This window comes from Eucyclogobius newberryi, unplaced genomic scaffold, assembly GCF_026437365.1.
Source record: "Eucyclogobius newberryi isolate DKJ021-1_F unplaced genomic scaffold, fEucNew1.0.hap1 SCAF_9, whole genome shotgun sequence".
Lineage (NCBI taxonomy): Eukaryota > Metazoa > Chordata > Actinopteri > Gobiiformes > Gobiidae > Eucyclogobius > Eucyclogobius newberryi.
Genome location: NW_027316532.1, coordinates 36,091,217 through 36,118,121, shown reverse-complemented (window position 1 = coordinate 36,118,121; position 26,905 = coordinate 36,091,217). Strand labels below are relative to the sequence as shown.

Here is a 26,905-nt window from a genome sequence, read left to right as displayed (position 1 = left end):
TTGTAACATGCCTAATAAGTCAATAATACAGTGTAAACCTTTGCCAAACAAGTTATTTCTTATTATAGGAAGCGGGTGACTTGACCCCGCATGAGAATGAAAAGAAAAATGCAGCAGGTTTTTAGCTCTGCAGAAAAACCCAAAGGGACATTGAATGTTTTTGTCCTAACATGCAACAAGTCTCATCACTTTTTTCACAGTGGGACCCTCCCCGCCCACTTCCTCCCTCCTTTTCACCTCAGCCCCCTCCAGATTGTATAAATATCTGTGAGCTGGTTGGGAGAGCTCAGAGTTACAGACTTGAAGAAGTAGATGCCCAGAACATTAAAATAAAAATAATCAATAAAAAATAAGGCTAGACAGACTTTGAGAGATTTCATTTTGGCTTTGCAAGATGTTCCTTCTTGTTGTGCTGTGCGTTTGTGGTCTCTTGATGCAAAGCGAGGCGCAGGACAGAGCTGCAATGTGGAGGGGGAATGACCAAAATGGAAGATGCCAGTACACCTTCAACGTCCCGAGCCCATCCGAGACCGGATGCCCACAGAACGGAGGTCCAGAGGTGGAGGGATTAAAGGCAAGACTCAGCCTGTTGGAAGTCCTGGTAGCCCGGCTGAGCGGAGGGGAGATAGGTACCCCACCAGTGTCTCCATCCAAAGCCCAAACTGACCTTCAAGACTCTCTTAACAGGGCACTAGGTGAGAGGAACCTGCTCCGAGCCGAAAAGGAGCGCTTAGAGAGAGAACTGGAGGGACTTCAGCGCAGAGTGGAGGAGATGAGACGTGAGACGGAGAGGCTGAGGAACAAACCATGTCCTGGCCAGACCCCCGCGGTGCCACCCAGCTCCCCTGTGCAGGACAGCACCCCGAGGAGACCCGCAGGTGAAGTAACACTACCGCACCCATCGACAGCTATCACACAACAAATCTCAATGACATTTAGAGAGAATAACATTTGGGCGCCTGTCAGAATGTTGCCTGTTTTAGATGCACATGAGACCTTGGCACAGTTTATATCTTTTTAAAGGTGGAAGAGATTGAGACTTGGGAAATGCTGCTCGAAAATACACACCCAACTCGCACCCACTTGCATGGATAATTAAGGCATTAAGATACAAAAAATATATATTAAGAAATGTTACTACTTTATAATACATTAATTGACCTTAATAAACCACCAACAAGGACTTAATTCATAATGAACAAAGAATAGTTCTGGCTTAATAAGTACTTTATTAAGGCGTTAGAAGAAGAATCGTTCTTAAACTGCTTATTCTTTACAAATGAAGTATTTGTTAAGGTTTTTAAAAGAGTAGTTCCATGTACTTTACTGCACTGCCTTCCTTGTTTTTTGGCTCGTTGTTTGTCATTGTAGATTCTTGCAGACAGATTGTTGTTGCCTTTACTGAATGAGAGATTAAGGGTTAATAGGAGCATAGAAGTGATGACACAACAGACGTGCCATATGTGAAACACCATGCTGCATATACATTACTCTGCAGTGCAATTGCCCGCAAAGCATCCACGTGCAGTGTATTTCCCCTGGTGCAATTTCAAGGGGATTACTGTGTATATGTGTTGAGCTTAAGCCCATCTGTGTGTGGCTAAGGATCTGTTTTGATGGCCCCATAAGTCTGCGGTGACACACGTTTCATGTTACAGAGCTTGCTTCCTGCCTGCTTTTAGTCCTGAGAGGTCCTGCTACAGTATTTATGTGCTGGACCCTGGTTTTATTATGAGCAGTGGTTCCCTGCTGCATGGCGAGGAGGGCGCGAATACTCCGAGGAGGGTTTGAAATGCGAGCGTTCTGGAAGTGGAGGTTCCGTGCACCAGGGGATCTTTCGATGACGCCAAGCTCGGGCCACAGAAACCCCCGGGTGGGTCAGCGTTGGTCGGATTTGGGGCGGGGGCTGGAGCGGCCAAGAACACTATCCCTCCAGAGGTTAGAAGGCCAGGCAGAGTGAGAGGAGTTATGGCCCCTTAGGAGGAACTCTGGTATTCTGTTTGCAGTGGCCAAACACCCTCTGAATTAGACTGTCGACTCACAAGCCGTCCATCTCGATTACTTGTAAATCATTGAGCACTTTTTTTTCCTTTTCCAGTCTGGGGTCAGCTAATCATCTGCTTCCTGGCCTGCAATGTTTTATTCATTTGGAATATTTTATTTTGATTCATGTCTGAACAGTGACAGTTCTCAAAAGTCAGTCATTTCCTCTGTACTGTAAAGTATTATCTCCAAAGGAAAGACAAAGAGGAAAATGTCCTCACAAAAGAGCATGACTTAAGCTTTTAAATTGATGCTATGCAGCTGCTTCTCCATGTCGGTTTGGCTTGAATGATCCACAGTATGGCATTAATCCAGTCTATTTCCATGGAGACAAGTTACGGGTCAGATCTTTGGAAAGGCGAGCCCACACGCAATAAGAATGCATGTTTTTAGCAGGAAAAAAACATATGTAATTGAATAAAAATGCAAGATGAAAACGTTTAATGCCATACTGCGGAACATTCCAGGCAAAGCAATCACATCTTCATGGAGACAAGTACTAAATGTTATAGTAAAAAGTAAAATTAACAGCAAAACATTGATTGTAATGGTAGTAACCAGACTACTGATTATTAAATGTAAGAATAACGCTGCGTTCGCTCTTGAAACTTTCCGGTTGCGTTGTAAATCACACAAACAGCAACAGACATAAGGCACCTTTCCAAAATGTGGCCGGTATTCTTATATTAGAAAAACATTTTAGCGGATGCTTCCCAGATCTCTAATTTGCAAAACCGAACCAGCAATAAAAACAAAGTGAAAGCCATGTAGAGCCAGACTATAAAACTACTACAAGTTTGGCCCGAGACTGTGGAACATAACTGAGCTTAAAGAAGACGTCCTCTGCACGATTAGCCTGCTGTCGTCTGGGGAAATGATGGTCTGTCTTGTCGACTCCTGCTCGTTGGTGTTCCAGACAGAAAACCAGAACACATGCACTTTAAGAATGTGCCTGTTGTTTACCTGCAATAATGATGAATGGGTGTTTCCCACGGGAGCGAACAGAGTTAAGGTTAAGGCATTAAAAAGGTTGTAAAAACACTTTGAAAAGACTGACGTGATTTACAATGTAACAAGCAACAATAGAGGAACTATTTACTGTTGCAACCCACTTCCGACTTTTTCTTTCTCCACTTTGGCAACAAACTTCCAGCTGCAAGCATTTTGTGTTTTCTCCATCATTAGAAGTCATTATGCTCCCGTGCAGACTTCACGTGAGGCAACAAGAAGCACAATGCATGTACTGTATAGTATTGAGACACTTGTTTATGTAGCTAGTGGTAACGCTGGAAAGTTAATCAAACAACTACAGGCTTGCAAAATTTGTAATAGCAATATATGGAAATTCATTTATAACATATTAAAGGTTTAATCTGCATTCTTCCTACAAAAGTAGCAGCAACAGTATTTGAAGTAGTAGTAGTAATAGTATGATACTAACATTTTCCAACTTGTTTTCGAAGGAATAAGCTTGATAGTTGCTATGATACCGATTTATACTATGATATCAAGAAAAAAAACAAATTGTTTGTACATTCTTTGTGTCAGCAAAGGTCAAATTTGTTCTTGTTTTGTCTTTTTTTTATCGATATTTGTTCAAATCTAGTTTCAATACAAGTTTTAGTTTTAGTTAGTTTAGTTAGTGTCTTATAGATATACTTACTTATACTGTTTATACTTCAGACAACCGTAGTATTAGTAGTAGTTGTTGTAGTAATATACTATTGATCAATACTTTAATCTTTCCAATATAGATTTAAACAAAGTTTTAGAGTGTGTCATCTCAGCACCACTTTTGTCCATGTTAAGTGAACAAAAGTGTCATGAAATGTCCTCTTCATCACTTGTGTTTGACCCTAAATGTTCTATATGAGAAACTGTGGGCACTTTGCGTGACAAAGTAGAAGGAGCACTGAAGGATTTATGAAAGTGCCTTGTGAGATTCAGGGGGTTTGTGAGGGCCGGGTTGAGCCTGTGAAGAACCGAGTGGGACGGGGGTCAAATAAGTCGTGCGCGCTTCTCTTCGACCGATGCAGCGCCTCTCGGACTCTGGGGCAGCAAGGAGAAGTTTATTTCAGCCACATTCCCCTTTGTCAAGTGCCACTGTCATTAATACTGCCTGGACTCTTACAATGTCAACACGTATTCACTGAAATCCACTGTGTGCCAGACAAAATTCTTATTACAAATATTAAAAGTATACAATTTTGTGATGTTATCAGTTAAATGTAGCAGGAGATTGTTTCTAATAGTATTAACGGTTCAACAATTTATAGATTCACATTGTTCTCCATGACTATTTCAATGTGTCATTTCACAAACGAATGAATACTAATACTGTGTTATTATTTCATAGGCTTTGGCTCCATGTCCCATCTGATGACGAGGCCCAACAGACAACAGGGAGACAGCAGCAGTTTGAGAGGTGAGAAAACCACTGACAAATTGGCCTATTTTATTAAACAGCTATTATACAACAACATCTATGTCATTTGTACATTAGCAGAGTGAAAAATACAGTTACTTCACCCAAACTCCACCCTCCTCCAGATGCACCTGGAGTCACGAAGCCCAAAACTGTTCTCTAATCTGAATTTACGTAATGTTTTTTGTTGCTTTCTTCTAGATTCTGCATGGCAATATGGATCCCCCGATTTTCAAGAGCTCCAGGCCATAGTGACCGAGGTCCCTGTTCCCGGTGGCACCCAGGACGGCACTGGTCGGTAGAATTGATAGCAACCGCCTGTAAACACACGTAGTTAGAAGCAATAGATACACCATTCAAAAGAGCGGCACACATTTTTTTAAATCTGAATGACAGCCAACTCTGCTCAAGTTATGTCCATCTGCAAAGTTAGACCTCAAGACAAATACTGCTTTTAATAACGAAACATTGAAGCTACAAACTGTAAAACCAACCATTTGCATTTAACATGAACGGCTATTTATGATGCCACGTCAATATATGTCAGTTCTTTTTATTGAGGTTCTAAATCTAGTGCTACATCCTAAACGTTCAGCGAGGATGTATTTTAGGAAGTGATAAATATAAAGTGTGTCTTATCAAGTATCCTGTTAAAACAGCCTGGGATGAGTGCAGTGGCACAGCTGAGGTTTTGACAGTATTGACTTGATGCTAAGAGAGTTGTCAGGCAGAATAAAGTGATCTCCTTGTCATCAGCTTCTTCAACTGGACACGAATATCTCTATTAGAGTTATAACGAAGTAAAATCAGTGAAATGTCTGTGAACACTGAGTGACTTTGTAAATTAAATAACCTTCATGGCCTTTCATTCAGTATTTATTTAACAAAACCAAATCAAAAGTTTCATCTAATAATTGGCATCATCATCCAAAATCAATGATCTCTTCCATCATCTGCAGGTTGTGGTGACCTCGTGTCAGTGGCGGATCCTGTCACCCACAGAAAGGCCGACAACATCGCAGGGAAATATGGGGTGTGGATGCAGGACCCAGAGGCGTCGTCTCCCTACGGCCCCAACATGGTCTGGAGGATCGACACTGTGGGGTCAGAGGTCAGACAGCTCTTTGGATACGACGACATGGAGCAGCTCTCTAAAGGGTTCCCCTCAAAAGTACGTTTCACACCTGGACCTATTATTATCATGTTGCAACAATCTATAAAGGCCTTGCATCCATATTGTTCTATCTTCTGCATCATCTTTTCTCAAATCATCCATCTAATGTAATGTTCTCCTTCACAACATCAGTAAATCTCTTTTGCGCTTCTACAGCCCCTCACTCTGATATGAAGTTGGACAAAATGGCACTTTTCAAACTTTATTGGACACTCAATAAACAACTCACATTCACCAAAATACATACAATTATACTAGTGTACAAACTAGAGAGTGCACATCTCTACTTACTTACTTACTTACTATGTCACTGAATCAGGGAGATGAATGGGTTTGTTTTCCACCGAGGATCAGTTTTTTGTATCTTCCTTATGCTGTCCAAAAGATACAATATGCTTATTAGCGTAGGTGTTGTTGTCTCAAGAATTAATCTTTTACTATCCCCGTCCAAAGCCCTTAATTGTCTAAAATCCCCCAGAAGTAAGGCTTAAACTATTCTCTTTAAGGAAAAAAATTGGGGATTGTAGGCTGATTACCCGCAATGCTTAGTCTAGACACCCACGCCCACTTTGCCTATAAATAAGTGTTTCCCAAGCAGAGGTACGCAAACACTTACCAGGGAGGACAGACAGGGGATTCCCTTTGGATTTGAAAAGAACGATGCATAAAAATGTGCTAAGTAGTCATAATATAAGATAAGATAATCTTTTATTGTCCACACATAGGGAAATGTCATTGTTGCAACGCATATCAAAATACGTATAAAAAAAACAAGAAAATATACTGCAATACATTGACAATATTGGCCTACAACATAAACGTAATGCATGTTCTGTGGCTGCTGCAGGTGCTGCTGCTGCCCGACCCGGTGGAGGGGACCGGGGCCACCATGTACCGCGGCTCCCTCTATTACCAGAGGCGCAGGAGCAGGACCTTGATCCGCTACGAGCTGTCGTCGGAGAGCATCGCGGCCCGCCGTGAGCTGCCCCACGCCGGCTTCCACGGACAGTTCCCGTACTCCTGGGGCGGGTACACGGACATCGACCTGGCCGTGGACGAGCAGGGTCTGTGGGCCATCTACTCCACCAGCAAGGTCAAGGGGGCCATCGTGATCGCGCAGCTCGACCCCAACAGTCTGGAGGTGAGGAGAACCTGGGAGACCAACATCAGGAAGAACTCCGTGGCCAATGCGTTCATGATTTGCGGCAAGCTGTACACCGTGGGCAGCTACACGTCGCCGGACACCAGGGTCAACTACGTGTACGACACCGCGACCAGCCAGGGCCGAGCGGTGTCCGTCCCGTTCAAGAATAAGTATCGCTACAACAGCATGATCGACTATAATCCGGCGGAGAAGAAACTTTTGGGGTGGGACAATTTCCACCTAGTGTCGTACGACCTCAGGCTGGGGCGCGCGCCGGCCAAGTGATGGAGAAGTGGCAGTTTTGACTCTTCAAAGAGACTCTTGGGTGATTGTGGGTAGGCGCAGAAGCTGTAAATCAGGTTGAAATCGTAAATGCAAAAAGGTTCATATCTTTTCTTTCAATAGTTTGCTGTGGCAAGGTCCACACAAGTATTTGCAGAGTAATTATTTTTATACTGCCTGTGTGTGTGTGTGTGTGTTTTGCGTCCCTTTGATAAGCTACATGCTCAAATATTTAATGTTTGCCATTATGATACGATGAGTGTCTGCTGCAATGTATGCTTTTGCTGAACATGGTAAAGCGGCATTTGTGACGGGGCTATGATGTCTTTTTTGGAGTGTTTTGTACCACCTAGTGTTCACTTGTAGCACTGCTGTATAGCTTAAAAATAAACACCACAAAACTCAGTCTCAGTCGTATATCATTATTGTTTTTTTTTTATTAGTTTCTGTAACCAAACCAAGAGAATGTAAATAAGACCGTACATATTTAATACAGCGATGAAACCCCTGTACAAAGAGAAAAAAAAAATAAAGTCTCCCCTTTCCTCATCCCATCGTGGGAGGCCTCAGGGTGCATTATGTCTGCACATATCTGAAGAACCACGACCCTGACATGAGCGTTGTGGTCGGGACAGCCAGCGGAGGTGAGGCAGAGACAAAACAGCACTGATTGCTCTCATCAGCAAAACAACAAAATGCAAGTGTCCTTTAGCTTGAACGCTTCAAAAATGGAGGCTTTGCATTTCATCTTTTGTCAGCATTCTATCAGATTTGTACGCACCTCCAGGACAAGGACAGAGGAACGCACTTTACTTTTACCGTTTGAAACAATCATCTGACCGTTTTAGTCCTCTAAATAGCCCTAACTTTAGCGACGGGCACTGAAATCAGATGATAGCAGCAGTTCTGGTGCTGTACAGTTACGTGTGTGTCTGTGGCAGCAAAAATGGGTGAAAGCAGTGACACGTGTGGGATCGTAGCCCTTAAAACGGCTTGATTTAATGATCAAATCTGAAAATGCTTCAATTTAAATCTTCCAAAACGTCATCAAAAGGCTGTGGCGCCATCTCTGCGCTGCGTTAACCTTTGGCTAAATATTCAGGAGAGAGGGCTACAAGCTTTCCTGTTCATCTCAAAACACACATTATCAGGCAAGGACAAGAAAAGGCAAACGCTCGCAGGCAGACTCATCACATCCAATCACTACTGCCATTTCACAGTTCCATTCAGGTAAAACAAAAACAACTGAAAGTGATTTGATGTCTCTATCGAGTGTGCGAATAATTAAACCGTTACATGAGGCGAGTGTGGGATCGCTAAATTATGCTTCTTTAAACATTGTTCAGCTATGGAAAAACAAAACAAAAACAGTCCCATTCTTGTTAACAAAACAGGTCTATCCTAAAATATGCATGATCCTATTGTTGGGGAAAATAAAAAAAGAACAGAAATTTGAGAGCTATAAAATGTCAAACTCAGCAGCAAATCTCAAATTCTCCGTTTCCAACACTCTCCTGATCTACTCACAGTAGACTGCATAAAAAACAGCTGGAGCAGCCGTTTTAGTCTAAATATGATGGAAGTCCAATTCAATGTCCCTCCAACACTGGGTAGATTTAGGGGAAAGACAGAAGAGGAAGAGGGTTACTGATGTGCAGATGGATGCAGTTCCCCTGCTCTGCACCCCTCTCCTGGACTGATGGTAGTGTTCTCCCCTGCGCTCATGTCTTCTCCAGAGGCTGCACAGAGCTCTATTTGCCCTCCTCTGGTTTGATGGCCTGTGGTTTGATGGGCCCAGTCCGTATGGGTTTGGTGGTGGAGATGGGAGGCTTGTCTGGTTCAGGACGCTCGATCACCTGATGGTTCGGTGCAGGGACATCGACTGTGGGCTTTACCCCCTGGTCCAGGCGAGGAGGCTTGTTCACTGGAGGAGCCTTGAGCTGCTGCTGCTGCTGCTCCGAGAAGAACTTATGAGTGGACTGCAGAACCTCTGCCCTCTGCTTTGCCTGAGAGGGGACATGGAGAGAAACTTTAATTATAGAACAGGGAGAAGGCCTTTATTTCTAATAAACCTAAATGTATTGCAGATATTCAAACGTCAACAAATGAAACCTGACATTTCAGATAAGAGATCTCGAGTTCTAATTGCACGCAGAATCCGCTCACCTTTAGGTCCTGCTCAGCCTTCATTGCAGCCTGGTTTCCTCTCGGTGCCAGTGGAGGACCAAGTGGGACTCTGGGTGGGTGCTGGCTGTGCTGCGGATGCTGTTGGTGTTGTTGGTGTTGGAGATGTTGGTGCTGTTGTTGTTGGTGTTGTTGGAGCTGTGGGTGCTGTTGATGTTGGAGCTGTGGGTGCTGTTGATGTTGGAGCTGTTGGTGTTGTTGGTGCTGTGGGTGTTGTTGGTGCTGTGGGTGTTGTTGGTGCTGTGGGTGTTGATGGTGCTGTGGGTGTTGTTGGTGCTGTGGGTGTTGTTGGTGCTGTGGGTGTTGGAGCTGCGAGTGCTGAGCTCGAGGGTGAGGCATAAGACCTCCGCCAACATTTGGGGAGCCCATAGGGGGACCCATGGGAGAGCGCTGAACTCCACCCGTAAACGAGTTGGCGTGAGGAGGGCGAACAAGAGGAGAGACGATGTTCGGCTGAGACATAATCTGAAATTGGACAAGCAAATTTGAAGAACTGAAAGACTGTCCAAGAAGTGCAAACCCTGCAGTAGTGAGTCTTTTTTAAATTCAGTTCATCCGTGTTACCTGTGGATTGAACTGTCCGGGGAAGTGCGGTGTCATTCTCATTCCAGCGGAGCTCGGCTGAAACTGCTTCTGGTAGAGCATACTGTTAATCTTACTGGACTGGCTACTAGGAGACGTCGAGCTAGCCCTGCAACGTTAGATATTGAATCATGTCAAGAGCACTACCGGTATACATGAACTGCATTAATTCTCTAAGTTGCAGATTGTTTTGTTGCTAGATTTTGTCTTGTACCTGTATGGGCTGGAGGTGGGGGTCGTACTCCTGGCACTAACAGGAGGAGTCCCAGGTTTCACATCCATCCCAGTGCCAAACAGCTTGAGATCCATGTCCATCTACACCAGAAACATTGAATATTAATATGGCAGCAGATACAGGACTTTGGCCATGTGAGCAGTAGTGTGGTGGTACCTTGCTCGTCGGCGGCTGCATCATGCTGTGGTTTTGGCCCATGAGGTTCCTGTACTGCTGGGACACTGTGGGTTGTCTGTTCATGTTTGGAGGCTGAGCCTGAGGAGGAGTAGGTGGCAGCGCTAGCAGAGGCTGACCACCACCAGAACCAAAGTTTGATAAAGACAACTGAGAACCAGGCAGAGGAACAGTCACCTGCAAGAGGTGGAAGAAAGTAACTTTAAAGTAAAATGATGTGTGATGCTAACTGTTTATTAAGAGCTGAAGAACAGAAATGCACATACCTGTTGCATGGCTGAACTAGGTGACTGAGTGTTACTGTAGTAACTACTTTGGCCATGCTGCTGTACCTGCCCTGAATAAATGTTTGAATGCTGATTCAACCCTTGTCGAGCCTGAACAAAGGAATTGTATTAAGAGTTAGTCTGTATCAATGTTAAACCAATGGCTCTCAACAGGTGGCATCGGGTCCCATCTTGAAGCAACAAGTCCAAATTAAAATTTAAATCTTAATTTTTATAGTGTAGCATTTCCTCAGTTACTTTTATTCAAGCATATGAGACTATAAAGACTATATATTTAAAAAAAATACCCATTTTTTGGTTCCAACACCAGTTGAGAACCATAGTCCTAAAACAGAAGAATCCAAGCACTCACCTGCAGCAAGTGTGTGTCAATGAGCTGGGAGCCCCCCATGCCAGAGGGCTGGTTAAGCTGAGGCTCAAATAAGATGGGAATGTGTTGTGTGGAGGAGGGCTGCTGATAGGCCAAACTGGACTGAGGTTTGCCTAGGTCCTGAGCCTGTACACCGGCGTAACTGTGGAGCGAAGGCCCCGACAGCATCATGGAGGGCTGGGAGAGGCTGCTTTGCATGAACGCTTGCTGGGACCTGAGGGGGAAAACATTTGAAGTGGGCATCAGCCTACCATGTGCTGCATTCCTGTATTGATGACATGGCATTAGTGATCTGCAATAACAACAGATGTTTCTACAGATTTCCAATGTAAAATCAAAGAAGCTTTAGGTGTGGCTATGTGTTTACACACCTTTTAATAATTCAAAACAGAAATGAATTACAACGACAATATCGGTCATTATTGGACACAAAATACAATATTAGTGACTATTGAAGAAAAATAAATAAAAACATTCACACTGGACCATTTCTACGTGTTATGAGAATATATATATAAAAATAAAAATGTTGACCATCCGAAAACACAAATCATATTCACATGTCAAAGAAAAGCTGGTGTATTACCTGTACGGCTGCAGGGAGGAGCTGAACAGGTCTTGTGGCTGAGAGACCGGAGGCCCCGTGTTCAGACCGAGCTGGGCCTGGTGTGTGTGTTGGTGTGTGTGTTGATGTGTGTGTTGGTGCTGAGGTTGGCCCTGCAGCGGGGCGTAAATTGGGATGGGGATCTGCTGAACAGCTGTCGGCTACAGAACAAAGAGACCATTTTTAATATTTGAAGAGAAACGATGCAAGAATTAAAGTGACTCTGGAAAGTCACCTGTGAGAGACCGGGCTGAAACCCTTGCTGCTGCGCCAGAGACTGAGGCGCCAGCCGAGGGTGAGGCGCGCTGAACAGGTGGCTCGTGTCCATGTAAAAGGCTGGAATCTGAGCTGCAGAACCTACCAATATAGAAATATTTGACTTTATATCCATTTACCACAATTCCTGGGTTACAATACGTCCTGACATGTGCTTACCGGCTGCAGACTGGGAGACGTACACCTGTGGGGTCTGCTGCTGTTGGGGCAAAAGCGGCGGGACACAACCAAGCTGAGAGAAGCTGCTGCTTGACTGCAGCTGCTGAGGCTTCACTTTACAGATGTTGGGAGGGTCTGACGCTGTGGTGGTCTTAGTGCTCAGGGAGGAGGTGGTGTAGGTACTAGAGCCTGGAAGAGACATGAACAAGTGTCAAGATTACTTAAACTCAACATGATTTCCAGAAATGGGTATTATTTGATAGACTCCAAGTTTGTTATTTTGATTTAATCCACAGCATTGCAAGATGAGATGATATTGTGTGAATCCTGACTAAAGAATTACCTGACAATGAGGTGCTGGGTGTAACCGAAGCCACAGGAATCTGAGGGATTGAGGCTGAAGAGAAAGAAGAGTACGAGGATGCACAAGACGTAATTGGAGAGGCAGAGGAAGTGACCGGCGAGTTCTTCTCCAGACTAGGAGAGTTTTCCCAAGCTTTGCGAGCTGATTCCATCTGAGAATAAAACGGATGGTCAACGATTAAAAAGAGAAAGTAAAATTGTTTTACCAAGCAACCCAAAATAATGAAAATGCCTGTATATGTACCTTTAGTGTTAGATCAACAGTCGCAGGTGAAACTGTGCTGAGGCTTGAGCTCTGCTGCAGAGACTCTCGTCGGGGAAGAGGCAAAGAGTGAGGCAAGGCAACCTAAAAATAATAAAGACGATAAAAATCAATGGTGGTTGAGCAAAGACTAACATTAAAAGTGCAGCGATTACTTACATTAGCAACCAAACTCTCTTCCATTTTGTTTCCTCCTGTTGGAACACTGTCTGCCAACGAGGACGATGGGGTTGTGTAGTCTGTTACAGACTCCTGAAGACAAAAATTAGAGAAAGGTGAACGTTTCCTATATACACACACACCATACTAAAACAGCAATGACACTATACAAGTTAAATTGCTCTGAGGAGGCTCTTTGAACTATGTACCTTTGAATTGCTGGTGTAGTCTGCAGAGGGCACTGTGATCATGCCCTCGATGTCTCCTCCGAGCTCAGTGACAGTGGAGTCGCTGGTAGGAGGGCTGGGGTCTGTGGCTCTGCTAACTCCAGGCCCTGGAACAACCCCCTCCATCACATCCCCCTCTCCTCCACGAGCATCTTTGGCTTTTCTGTTTTTCAGGGAGCGCTCTTTACCAATGGGGCCTGGTTTGTACTCCTTGGTTTCCACAAGTTCCATTTCAGGAAGCTACAAGGAAGAACGCATCATATATTTAAGTGTTGAAAACAGGGCGCATCATCACACTATATTTTCTGCAGCAGTACCTTCTGTGTCTTGATTGGACCAGCACGAGGTTGTTTCTGTCTTTGTTCTTTGGGCGGAGGAAGCTTGTTCTCGGATCCAGACTCTAGTAAGACGGGGATGCCATCGCTGTCTGTGCTGCCCGCAGATGAAGGTGCGCCAAACTGAATGCTGTCTATTCCCAATTCAACACTAGCCTCTGCACCAGATTTCACGCCCTAAAAAATAATAATAAAAAATCGTCAATGTGTGCATCAGACCAACAACCCAATCAAGAAAAAAAACCTTACCTCTGACGCTACAGTGCCTGTGAAGGAGGTCAGGGGTTTGTTCCAGGCACTCACAGATGGGGGCTGAGGAGGGCTAATCGGACCAACTGTAACAGAACCAGCTTTTTATTAGAACAAACTCTAAATGTAATGTAATTTAAATGAATGAAATTACAAATGTTTGAATTGCACGCTTACGCTTCTTGACATCGGGGAGGACCGTAGAACCAGCTACCTTGTTCTCCCACAGTTCAGTCCCCAGAGCACTGCGAGTCTGTGCCGGGGCAGGGGGGAGGCTTTTGGAGCTGAAGTCCACATTATTCGGGGTAATGGAGGGTATAGAGGCCACAGCAGCTTCCAGGGACTGAGGTGAGGCTGCTGGTTGGGAGGGGGGCAGGAGAGGGGGAAGCTGGGGAGCCGTGATAGGCGGCTGAGGTTGGGGCTGTGTCGGAGGAGGCGCAGAGGGCTGAGAGATTTGTGGCGGTTGCTGCTGTTGCTGCTGCTGCTGTTGGGACGATTGCTTTTTGGCAAATCTGGGCGGCAGCTTGCCTCCACTTCCTCTGTTTTTCTCCCCCGAGCCTTTTTTACCCCAGTTCTGCAAACATACAGTTCTATATAAAGTCTATTTTTCAACCAACAAACCATGGCAGTTATTAATTTTCTCACCTGAGGGGTCTGCTCTTCCTTCTTCCGCTTCTCTTCGTCTTGGAGTCTTTTCTGTTGCTTGCGAGAGACTACCTCTGTAAAGCCATCATCATTTGTGCTGGACTGAAGGTCGTCTGTGGTGGTGACCTCTGGGTGGTCATCAATGATTACTACACCTGAAACATAATGCCGTTTAAGACACTGGATTCAAGACATAATTACGCTTGGTATTTAGTTATATATATTTAGTTATAACTATCACATACATTGACACTTCTGTTCATTGTAAATTGCAATATTTATCACAGTTTTTAAATTTAAAATGGCTGCAACATTTGTGAATAATCCGGAGTCTGTATTCTTCAAATAAATCCAAGTATAAGAGTTTACAACGAACAAAATGTAAAATAATGATGATTATTTATATCATGATGTCTTAATACCAGAAATAAAAATGTCTTCTTTAAGTTTAATACAGTTGCAGAAAGTGTCCCATGAGTACACGAGTACTTACTAGCATAATTGTTCAGATCAAACTGAGAAAGAGCATTCTCTTTAGGCTTCTTAGCCGCCTGTTTGGCCTCATCTTTGCGACGAGCCGACTGTTCTTTGGTGGGCCTTTGTGTCGGCCCTCCAGCCGCAGGTGCACCGCCCTCAAGGTTCTGAGGACTAAAATTAAAACACATCAGGTTTCAGAGTAATTAAAAGCACCGTGTGTGTGTGTGTGTGTGTGTGTGTGTGTGTGTGTATGTATATATACATACATATACACACACACACACATACACGCCATTGTTCAGTATTAAAAAACATGTTGAATATTTTTCCATTCATTCCTCCATTCAAGCAGATGTATTTAAAAAGCTTTTTAGGAGACACCGCCACATAAAATAAAAAAAGACTTGCGCATTGACAACACACTACATATACATAATTATATTATATTAATGATTATAAATCATTGTTTCAAGTCATCACCGCCTGTGGAAAGAAACTCCTGCAGTGGCGGGATGTCATGCTTATATAATAGCACTTCCCAGAGTTCAAATATGTCACTGGTGAGATGATCAGACGGGTCATTCATTATTGATAACGCCGGGGAAAGTCTCCATTTATAAATGCCCTCCAGGACAGCTCCACAACAACTGTTCTGGAGGTCGAGTGGACCAGTTTGTGTATAGCTCTTTTTTAATTTGACTGTGGCGTTTCCAAACAACACTGTTATGCGCACTTATGAGGACACTTTCAATAGCATAACAACGAAAATTTAAAAATCTTTTTGCCAAGAGTAAAATCTGTCAACCTACGTAAAAGGGAAACCCATAGTCGTGATTTTTTAACAATTAGGCCATTCAAGAGTTAAAACAAAAATGTACAGTTTTCAACAATTATTTATCATATCTACAGGCAGCTGTACAAAACCATGAATTCCACTGTTCTGGTAAAACTTACCCTTTTCGCCCAGGTTTGGCCCCTCCCCTCCGCTCTCCTTTAGCCCCTGGGTAACTTCGTCCGGGTTTTGCTGCCGTGTTTCCACGACGACTTGGTCGTTCAGTTGGTCTTTGACTTGAGAAGCTCCGTTTAGCAGCAGGATTAATGTCCCGCTTGGGAGTCAGTCCTCCATCATAAGAGCTTTTACTGGGAGTCATAGAGCCCTGAGGAGGTGCAGGCACTGGGGAACAGGCAGCTGTGGCTTCATTAGCAGCCTCCACAGTTCCTTTACGCTCCTCTCGCTCTCTTCTTTCGTTGAAGTCACTGCTCTCGGAGGCCGTTTCCCACTCCTCATTGGCTTGGTCGGAGGAGTTTTGGTTGGATAAGTCAGGAGATTTTGTGCCGACAGCTGTGACAGTGGAGCTGCTAATATCAGGTAAAGAGGCCTCCACAGAAGAGGGCAGATCCGTCGCTAGGCCAGCAGACGACACATCTGCATGTAGAGTGATTGGAGTCCCAGGGGCTCGGGACAGCGTTGGGGAGAGGGAGGCAGGGGCACTGCTCAGAGCATTCCCAGCAGTAGACCCTGGGGGTAAAGATACTGGAGGACTTGGGAGTGTGTCTCCGCTGCCCAAACCCCCCGCCTCCCGCTCCTTTAACCTCCGGAAGCGAGGCGGCTTGTCCTGCCTTGGGGGTCGGGCAGGCCTTGATCTGCGGGGTCTCTCTCTGCTGCTCTGAAGAACTCCATCCACATATTTCTTCCCCTCAGATTTTGGGGGGCGCCTGTCTCCTGCAGGATGGTCATATCTTGAGGAGACCTCAGCATCCTCAGGCCTGAAGGTCTCCATTGGTTTAGAGGGCCACTGAGAGGACGACTCTCGTGGGGGTCTTCGAAGAGGGGCAGAGCGAGGACCTCCACGATCTCTGGTCCCGCCCCTTCGGCTGTACAACCCCCCTCTTCCACGACGAGATGGCTCTCCTTTGGGAAGGAACCCTGGCTTAGGCCTGCCATCATCCTCCCCTCTGATCCCTCTGTCTCCCATGTGCGGGGGGCCAAAGCCAGGTTTGTGGGGCCCTGTTCGGTTGTCTCCAGGGAGGTCTCGTCTGAGGGGGCGGTTGGGTTTGGTGCTGGGCTCTCTGTCGGAGGGTCCTGTGTCACTGGCAGACTCTCGTCCTCCTTCACTTTCAGAGTCTGTGTCTGAACCTCGGCGTCGTCTGCGTTTGGGCATGACTTCCAAGTCTGAGCTTTCACTCCGTGTTTCACTCTCTTCTCTGTTACGAAAAGCAGCAGCACCTCCAACTGAGGGCAGGTCAGAGCGGACTCTGGGCTCTCTGTAAGGATATTCAGGGCGGCTCCGACCACGGCCACCTCTGTTTCGACCACTGTACGTGCCCCGATAGCTCCTGCCTCTGGCATAATACTCGCCCCGACCGCGCCCTTTAAAGTCAGGGGGAAACTCCCTGTCTCTGTCCATTTCTTTGTCTCTCTCTCTGTCCCTATCGCGATCTCTCTCACGATCTCTGTCTCGATCTCGCTCTCGCTCTTCTCGCCGATAGGAACGAGGGGGAAGATTAGACTCTTTTCTGGATGGTAATTTTGGTTCAGGATGTTTGTCATGGCTGGGTGGTTTGTCAACCTTGTCTTCCTGTGAAGAGGAGGTTGGGAGACCTGGTGAAGGCTGGGACTCTCTGCTCCTCTGAATTACAGGAATGGGCTCTTCCGCCTCAGCCGCTTCTCTCTTCACCTCGCCCTGAGTTCTGCATCCTTCTGAGACAGCGGCAGCTAAAGTAGGGGCTTTGACTGGCAGCTCTTTTTTGGACCGGTCACCTCTGTCTCCTCGGTCCCCTCTCTCATGCCGCTTCTCCCTCTCCTCCCTCTGCTCCCTCTCCTCTTTCATATCCCTCAGTACAGGTTTCTTTATAGGTCCAGATCTGCGGAGGGGCCTCTCAGTGCCTGGGCCGTCCCTGCGGCCAGGACCACTGCGCCCACCCCAGCGGAGCTCTGCCTTCTGTTTGTTCGGGGCTGGTAGAGGAAGTTTCTCTGGTTTGTGCAGTCCATCTACAGGTGGTGTCAACCTGCTGCTGGCCACTGCCTGAGGGTAGACGTCATTCTGAGGCATTTCCTCAGCCCTTTCCCCAGAGTCTTGCAGCTCCAATGATTTAGCTCCAAGAGGTAACCCTTCAAATCGGGGCTCTTCTACCTTCAGCGAATGACTAGAGCCTTGAGAAATGCTTCTCTGCAGCATAGCCTGCCCTAAAGCCTCCACCTCCTCCCCACTGGGCAATCCTGACTCTTCAAGGTTGAAGCCTGATTCCACAGGGATACCATCTAAAGGTATAGGTGCATCATCAGGACTCTGGCTGAATGCAGACAAGGCCTCGGTAGAGTCCCGGAAGAAGTTACTTTTACGAGAGTCCAAAGCACTATGGTCCTGGGGGTACAAAGTCTGCAGACCTCGATCTATATCCACACCAGAGTCCAATCTGGACAGAAAGTAACATCCAAAATCAGCAGTTTGTTCACATTTCTATGAAAATCACAATTGTTTGTGGGCTTACCTTGACTCCTTGGTGTCATCACGTCCCTTTGGAGGTGTTACAGAAGGCAGAGGCTCTGGTTGTGGATAAGGGTCAGACCCCCACACCATCCTAGAGTCTGAAGGCAAACCATGTTCACGCATGGGTCGGGACAAAGGGTCAAACGAGTCCGAGCTTGAGCTGGAATTGTCACCAGGATCTCTACGGACAATCTGTTTTGGGGCCAATCTCCCTATAAAATCAATTTAAAAAAGGTTTTAATCCAAGCTTTTCCCTCAATCAGTACAACATGTCATATCAACACCGTCTTACTACCTGCGTGAATGTTAGTTGGCATGTCCATGGGAGGGCGTCCTGACATCAGCCGAGGGTCCATGTATGACTGCATCATTAACCAACGAGGGTCAAAGCCCATAGAGGCCAGGTGCTGATGGTGAGGACCCATGGGCTGGTACATGGAGCGGTGCTGCTGCTGCTGTTGCTGTGAGGGGACACTAGAGGGAGACACTGAACCCCCACTCTGCTGCTGCTGTTGCTGCCACTGCTGCTGCTTCATCTGCTCCTTTGAGGACATTAACATAGCATTGTATACGATTTAGAGTATATTTCATTATCAATTTTTTTATTTGTTGGTGTAAAAAGCAACATTTGATATATAGCACAAAACTGAAATTAGATGAAAACATCCAGATAATATTTACCTGTTGTCTAAGGAAGCGTGGTGGTAAAGACTTCTGAAATTGTTTGGAGTAGCCTGAAGTTAGAGATGGCCTCATCGCGGCTGCAGCTTCTCCCTCCAGCTGTGGAGGTGGCACCGAGACTTCATCTGCACAAGGAGTGTCCATGTGAGGAAGAGACAGAGGAGGCTCATCTACTGGCAGACATAAAGGGAGAAATTCAGGTTAACTAAAAAGGTGCATAACATGTTAATGCCACATCAAACAAAGAATGCTGAGCTGTTCACCTCTGCTATCCTCAATACTGAAATAGTCTTGGATAGGCCCTGGTGTCTCGTCTGCTGGCATCTCCTCCACAATTGGGCCAACCTCAGTCACGATGTCTTCAGCCTCATCCTCAGGTTCCACGTCAGCAGGTCTTTGGACTGGAGAGGCAGCCAGTCGGACCAAGTGAACCTCCTCTGCATTTGGGTCGGCCCCGAGCTCAGGTTCAGTTCTCTCACGCTCCACTCTCTCTGGTATAGACGGCTGCACTGGGGTCTGAGATTGTGAATTTGGGATTGCAGGTATAGAATTAGACACAGCAGATGTTGCACTGTCCTCAAATGAGACTCCAGTGTCATCACTGGTGGACTGTGCAGGCTTGCCATCAGACTGACGCTGCTTCTCATTGAGGCGTTTTAGTTTTTCAGCACAGGCAGCAAGCCGCTGCTCTTCCATGCGTCTCTCCTCTTCCTCTCTCCTGCGCCGCGCTCGCTCCACAGCTTCAGAAACCTCCGGCTTTTTCCGTTTCTGACGCCAGGCCTCAGAGTCTTCATCCGCAACAGGTGCTGCTGCCATACCAGCTTTAATTGTACGCACAGGGGCTCCTCCAACTGAACGGCCACCCCCCTGGAGAAGAGATCAGGTCATGTTACAAAATCACTTTATTTAGGCAGTTGAGGTTCATTGTCCAAGTACAGATACACAATTAACTACATCAAAGTAGAAGCAGACATTTGTCTTACCTGGTATTCCTGTGGAGCTCCAGATTTATTGAATGAAGCCACACTGCCAGGAGCGCTGGGATCCCCACCATCAGCACAGGGGCCTTTGATGCCAGCACGTCCATCAGAGACATCCTTCCAACCCTCCTGTGAGTCTGGGTGTCGTGACCTTAGACGCTCAACCTTCCCCATCCACTCCCTAAAAGAACCACAACGGTTAGTGGAGGTTTTCATTTTTAAGAGCAGATACACAATATATGAAGAAAACAACTAACCAGTTTTCGCCTTTTTCCTTTGCTTGGTTTTCATCATCATCACTAAAGTTTAGCTTTTCGGTGTAGTCAACTTCCATTTGAGCACCTATACACCAGAAAAGGAATTGCAGACTGAGATGCTGACTGAGTTCAAATCAATGACAAATTGCATCTCCATTTAATGACCTGCCCAGCCTTCGTCAGCATCTGTATCCAAGTTGTCCAACTCCTTCAGTTCTGTGGCACTGATGATAGAAGGCCGGTCTGCTTCCTGAAGCCAGGTCTGAGTAGGCGGCGGCGGCGGGGCTCGTCCTGAACGCGATCCCCTGAAAGTTGATTTTTATTAAGATGCTCAGAATTTTTTTTATCAATTTTTTAAAATGAAAACACTGTTGTTTAGATTAGGGCTGCACAATTGGGAAAAAGTGCAATTGGAAAAAGTGCAATATGGGGGGAAGGTACGGCGACATCTATATTATTGCGATATTTTGCGCTCACTCAAAGTTATTGGGAATTTGAAAATCTGATTGTTATGTAGGCTATGCACTTATTAGCATTTGGTATAAGCTAGACTTCTATTATAATTAGTATTACCATTCATGCTTTTACGGGCTGTGCATATTATAAGCTTAAAAATTAATTTGATATGTCCACGTTGAACTGTGTTCATCTTTGTCCTTAACATTACTGGGACGGAGGATGTGCCGTAATGACATTATTGTACTTACTTACTGTACAGACAGCAATGTTTTGACATCGCTGATCTTCAAGCATTGCCTGCACTTTTTTCAGCACAAACACAGTGAAGGGAAAAGCACATCACTATGTCTAAAACTTTTGTCCCTGTGATTATTATGGCCATTCTGACATTTCTTGCATTGACGTTGCAGTGAGTGCACTGTACTTGCGTCCCTCTCTGGAAACAGTTTGTTTCTGTGGCATTTGATCCGCGTTTGCAGTGGGCTACGATCAGGCTTTTAGATAGGATTTGAAAACATGGGGTATGGGGGCCGACTAGGCGAAAAAACGAGTAGCTTCGGCATTCTCCGGACAAATAAAAAGTACTTAAAAATGTGCGGAAAGCCAATATGATCACACTCCGCCACTTGGAGCGGCGTATCGCTGCGTATTTTGAGCGCTGTGCGCCGTAATTTACGCCAGACGGCGCTCGCCGTTAAAAAGCGCAGCTTTATTTTGTAAAAGCGCCGTAAAATACGCCACAATACGCCGTTTCTAAGTGGCGGAGTGTGATCATATTGGCTTTCCATAATGTTTTGGGTAGCGGGCCGTAGCGGCCGTCCCTGCAATGCCCGTGCTCATTTTAAAATACCCCGTCCAAAATACAGGAAGACGGCCCTCTATCTAAAAGCCTGGCTACGATAACACTTGATTAGCGTGTCTTTTACAGTATTTTCTTTTGTCAAACACGCCCTCTTCTAAAGCCGTAGCATTAGTCCCATATTTCAGACATGCCATGCTTGCGGAGCAATGCGGGTCCCAAATTGTCTGCCTCGCGCTTCAAAAGTGTTGTGTTGAGTGTGTATTTGATGGCTGCAAGTTAAGGGTGCATTTGATTGATCCATAGTAAAAACAAGCCAATGCATGAAACAAATGCATGATTAATACATGAAATAATTGCAAGGTGCATATTACACACTCCAATATCGCAATGACAATCTTTTTTCAATATATTCTGCAGCCCTAGTTTCAATCGTAATTTACTTTGAGCCATCTTGAGGTGCAGAGAATCTGATGTTTCCTTGTGGAGCTCCAAACAACATCTGAGGAGGATAGGCCTGGACCATCTGACACACAAAGTGAAAATGTAATTACAGCAAAACATGAAAACAGTGAAACACTGCTCTAGGACTTACATAAGGTGGCATCATGCTTCTGAAAGCAGGGTCAAAGTGCGTTGGCATCCCAGAGGGAGGAGGCTGTCCCCCATTGAGTTTCGGCTGAGGAGGGCCCGGTGGTACTCTATCCCTTTTGTCCGATGACACATTCCGAGTAAGCTCATCAGCTTCCACAGAAGGTGTTGAGGAATCTTGGACCGCACTGCCCTCCTCTGGAGACCTGCTTTCCATCTCAGAGGGGCTGGGAGCAGTGTTCAGATTCCTCCCTCCGCCCTCACGCCAACTACCGACATCTACAGAAATATTTTAATCAAACTTTTAATTCTGAACGTTGACAAGTTTCTCTTCCACACACATTTCCTATAATACAAAAACAGTCCATACTTTGAGGTCTGAGACTGGGTCCAGGTCCATAAGGCTCTTCCTCTGAACCCTCTTTCTCAGAGTCCCCAGCAGCCTGTAAGCTCGGAAACTCCTGGTGAAAATGGCTGCTCACACGAGGAGCTCCTGTATTACAGTGAACTACATTAAAAGACAGCATTTTGTGACAATATTGCATAAACACAGCAGGCAAGATAACGACCTACCGTCTACACTCTGCTTGCTGTTAGCCCAAGAACGACTCCCCCCTGTTGGAACCTCTTGCACTGCTGGCTTGGGCGGAGGTGGAGGTGGTTCTTCTGGTCTGGAAAAGGTAAAAACAATATAAGATATATATTATGTAATATATTATGACAATATGAAATACTAGTTCTTTATCCCATTCAACTGCTCATGGTAAATGATTACAGAACTAGAGATTATTTTACCTTTCTTCGCCTGCCTCGTTTCGGGATGCCCAGCCGCTGCCGTCCTTGGGAACGATGTTGATGTTGGGGTCGTTTCCCTTGTTCTCTGCCTTCAGGCTGGGCAGGTTGGCTGGCGGGGGCATGCGCCGGCTGCTAGCAACTTTGCCCAAACTCTGGAGCCCATGTCTGGCTGCAACTAATACCAAAGAGAATAAAACGCTTAAGATATGCATGCATAAACAACATGTTTTTAATAGTGTAATATAGAAGTGCTACAGGACTTATTTTATGTATTATTTATTTTGATTCAGTGAATGATTAGTGAACTAACAACATTCAGATGCCCATTTCTTGTAAATTGATTTGCCTTTATGAGCTTAATTTATAAATTGGTGTGAAAGTAGTGGGGCACTTTGAGTAGGTAATTGACTTTTCCGAATTGTTAACAGCAAAATATTCTATAGATTTTGCACCTCTACTTGATCATTTAAACTTACCAGCAGTTTTCTGGGTTTCCAGAGATTTGCCTTTATAGGTGTTGAAGAGGCTAAGGGTTGCATACTTGGTTTTGCCATCCTTTGCCTTGGTGCTCTGCCCTGACTTCTCTGTCATGTCGCTGGAAACTCATTGAGTCTGGTCCTTTGGCCGCGCCTCCAGAACCAGCCTCTTTTGTGACACGGGAAAAACAAAAATAAGTATCATTAGTTTTTGTTAGACTAACCTGCAATTCAAATACTGCCAGACATTTAAGATTATTTCAATAACATGCAAAACACAAAATCTGGGGTGAATAATAATCAGAGACCATGGTCATAAATAAATCAGATTAGATTTAACATGTCCGTTTAATTCAACCGGAAGTAAGGGATGTCGTCAGACTGAAGAAGGAGGCCTATCAGGCCACTCTGGCTTGTAGGTCTCCTGAGGTCATTGACAGGTATCGGCAGGTCAAGCGGGCCGCAGCTCGTGCTGTCGCAGAGGCAAAAACTCGGGCCTGGGTTCGGGAGGCTATGGAGGAGGACTATCGGTCGGCCCCAAAGAAATTCTGGCAGGAGGGGGAAGCAGTGCTTCACCAACACCGTTTACGGTGCGGGTGGAGACCTGCTGACCTCGACTGGGGATGTCGTCAGACGGTGGAAGGAATACTTTGAGGACCTCCTTAATCCCACCGTCATGTCTTCCGAAGAAGAAGCAGAGACCGGGGACTCAGAGGCTCGTCCATCACCCAAGCTGAAGTCACAGAGGTTGTTCGCAAACTCCTCGTGGCAGGGCTCCGGGGTTGGATGAGAGCCGCCCTGAGTACCTTAAGTCTCTGGATGTTGTAGGACTGCCTTGGCTGACACGTCCCTGCAAACATCGCGTGGCGGTCGGGGACAGTGCCTCTGGACTGGCAGAGCGGGGTGGTGGTCCTTCTGTTAAGGGCGACCGGAGGGTGTGTTCCAACTACAGAGGGATCACACTCCTCAGCCAGCCCAGAAAGGTCTATTCCAGGTCCTGGAGAGGAGAATCCGACCGATAGTCGAACCTCGGATTCAGGAGGAGCAGAGTGGTTTTCGTCCCGGTCATGGAACACTGGACCAGCTCTATACCCTCCATCGGGTGCTCGAGGGTTCATGGGAGTTTGCCCAACCCAGTCCACATGTGCTTTGTGGATCTGGAGAAGGCTTTCGACCGTGTCCTTCGGGGCCCTCCTTTGCTCAGGGCTGTCCGGTCCCTGTATGACCGGAGCAGGAGCTGTGTTCGCATTGCCGGCAGTAAGTCAGACCTGTTTCCCAGTGCATGTTGGACTCCGCCAGGGCTGCCCTTTGTCACCAGTTCTGTTCATAGTTTTTATGGACAGAATTTCTAGGTGCAGTCAAGGTTTGGAGGGTGTCCGGTTTGGGGACCACAGGATCTCATCTTTGCTGTTTGCAGACGATGTTGTCCTGATGGCTCCATCAAATCCGGACCTGCAACATGCACTGGGATGGTTTACAGCCGAGTGTGAAGCGGCTGGGATAAGAATCAGCACCTCCTAATCTGTGGCCATGGTTCTCGACCGGAAATAGGTGGCTTGCCCTCTCCAGGTGGGTGGGGAGTCCTTGCCCCAAGTGGAGGAGTTCAAGTATCCCTGGGTCTTGTTCACGAGTGAGGGAAGGATGGAGCGTGAGATCGACAGGCGGATCGGTGCAGCGGCTGCAGTCGCTACATCGGACTGTTGCGGTAAAGGAGCCGAGTCGAAAGGCAAAGCTCTCGATTTACCGGTCGGGCTACGTTCCTACCCTCACCTATGGTCATGAGCTTTGGGTAATGACCGAAAGGACAAGCATCTGCAGTGCACAGACAATTATATTGCAATATTCTTAATTTCATATTGGCCCATAAGCAAATTACGAGATCTCATGAAGGATTTGATATGACCCAGCCCAGTAGTCATGACTTCAAGAACAAGCGCTGCTGACTATTATAACAGAGGTTTTTGAGGGGAAAATAACTTAATTACATAGAACAAAAATAGCACATGTGCAACTAAGGATGAGAAGCATATCTCTGTTTTATAACATTATATTTCAATATGAGCATCAATTGTGTGAATTAATATTTTACAAATCATTGTGAAGGTAGGCACAAGCAGGGATTCTTTACTCCGAGTCATGAGAATCAAACAAAAATGAATGAAGCTGAGCATAGTGTCCATTAAGTCACAGATACAGGGGGCAGCAGAGGTGGTCAGTCTGAGCCAGACAGATGCAGAGACTTGAGATAATTGATCAAGTATTGATCTTAGAGGGGGTCAAAGGGAGGGGCCAGATGTGACTTAAATCTTCAACAATGCATTAGTCCACTGAGCCTGACCTCAGTCATCAAACACAAATATATGACAGTTCTTTTCAATTAATTATGACAAACAAAGTAATATACCATCAGATCACAGTGTGACACAATGCAAAAAAAACAAGATGTTACAGTGAATAAACATTAAAGATTACCTATGCAACCTATGATTATGAAGACAGACTGACAGATGTTTCATGAGGAGCACAAAATGTGTCTTTTCATGCTAGATCTTTCATAGAAAGACGTTTGCAGAGTAAAAGTGAGGATATCACTTTTACTCGGCAAACCTTACACCACCAAACCACATGAACCATAGAAACACATTTTCAGCAAGTAAAGCCAAATGAGGGGCCCTTAGCACAGACACAGCGGCAGTGAATGAGCTCCGGGAGTCCGCAGACAGGCCGTCCCACTGCATGAATCAGAGCCGGCGGACTGGGAGGCTCACGCCGGCAGCGCCACAGGCCCAGCAGCTCCGAACTGTCCCAGACCGAACACAAAGCCCCGCAAAGACTAGCACAGACTACGTGACCGCTCAGCAGCCCGGTCACAAACACGTGTAAGGAACAAAACACGGGAGCATAAACGCCAGCAGATTCTGGCCGTCTGGCGCTAACAGTTTCATTTCTGTGCGGTCGCCATCATCACACTCTCAGCCCGTCAGTGGTCAGAGCGTGCTAATGCTAACGCTGCAGGGACACAACACCTGCAACAGTGAACAACTTCCATCCAGCGGCCCGGTGCACTCACCTGCCACCGCCGGGACTCTCCGTGCGCTTGTGCCGGGGCTGTGGTCCGACTTCAGTCCGTTTTGGGCCCGGTTAGCACAGAATGACTGCGTCTGGCCGGCGGATTACAAAAAGCTCGCTAGCCCGCTGTGTTAACCCAGTGCGGCTAGCGATGGTTAGCCACTTAACTCGCTACAGTGAACTACCCTTCGCGTGCACGGGTTTTGTTTAAGCCGAGCAAAGGTTGAAGCCGACGGTCTCTCTTCACCTGCACGGGGGGTGTGTGTGTGTGCGGGGCCCGGTCTGCTCTCTTCCCGGGGGTCACTGTGTCTTCGTTAGCTCGTGCCGGACCGCTTCAGTTCAGTGAGGCCCGCTCGCGCCGCGGCCTGTCGCACAATCAAAGATGGAGACTGTGTTGCCAGATATGTTCCAGATCCCCCTCAACAGCGGCCAGAGGAAGAGAGGAGACTCCAGCAGCCCCTTGTGTTTAGAAAAGTACATTACTGTGATGGTCCGCCGCCTGATTGTATCATCGCTTTGTTTGAAATGTTCCATAGTACCGCATTAAATCTTTCTTACATTTAAGCCTATATATACAAGTGTTATCATCAAATATCATTAAAAACGTGAATTCTCTGACTGGGGTCAGCTCTCCACAGATCTGAACTGTAA

General features: G+C 46.1%; 2 protein-coding genes across 3 annotated transcripts; one reads left to right on the top strand and one right to left on the bottom strand.

The window, feature by feature from the left end:
- The first annotated feature begins 307 nt into the window (after positions 1-307).
- myoc (myocilin) lies at positions 308-7,466 on the top strand. The gene is made up of 5 exons (XM_072438314.1): positions 308-878; positions 4,400-4,468; positions 4,670-4,762; positions 5,428-5,639; positions 6,490-7,466. Exons 1-5 carry the CDS (start codon positions 395-397, stop codon positions 7,069-7,071), a joined length of 1,440 nt encoding a protein of 479 aa, XP_072294415.1. The 5' UTR covers positions 308-394; the 3' UTR covers positions 7,072-7,466.
- An 8-nt stretch (positions 7,467-7,474) lies between these two features.
- Positions 7,475-26,644, bottom strand: prrc2c (proline-rich coiled-coil 2C). Of its 2 annotated transcripts, none has more exons than XM_072438311.1 (34): positions 26,256-26,644; positions 23,186-23,354; positions 22,710-22,884; positions 22,488-22,585; positions 22,285-22,407; positions 21,919-22,193; positions 21,767-21,849; positions 20,231-20,370; positions 20,066-20,150; positions 19,812-19,989; positions 19,092-19,695; positions 18,829-19,001; positions 18,443-18,689; positions 18,149-18,359; positions 15,611-18,073; positions 14,673-14,827; positions 14,180-14,334; positions 13,712-14,108; positions 13,535-13,620; positions 13,268-13,462; positions 12,933-13,190; positions 12,724-12,816; positions 12,547-12,648; positions 12,283-12,454; positions 11,940-12,128; positions 11,740-11,861; positions 11,487-11,665; positions 10,883-11,114; positions 10,510-10,620; positions 10,226-10,420; positions 10,049-10,149; positions 9,817-9,943; positions 9,235-9,717; positions 7,475-9,074 (listed from the first exon to the last, which is right to left on the bottom strand). In XM_072438311.1, the coding sequence occupies exons 2-34, from the start codon at positions 23,298-23,300 to the stop codon at positions 8,820-8,822; spliced, it is 8,577 nt and encodes a 2,858-aa protein (XP_072294412.1). In that variant the 5' UTR covers positions 23,301-23,354; positions 26,256-26,644; the 3' UTR covers positions 7,475-8,819. The 2 variants fall into 2 exon arrangements, with proteins under 2 accessions (XP_072294412.1, XP_072294413.1); XM_072438312.1 differs by having other exon boundaries at positions 18,829-18,998.
- Positions 26,645-26,905: the final 261 nt, after the last annotated feature.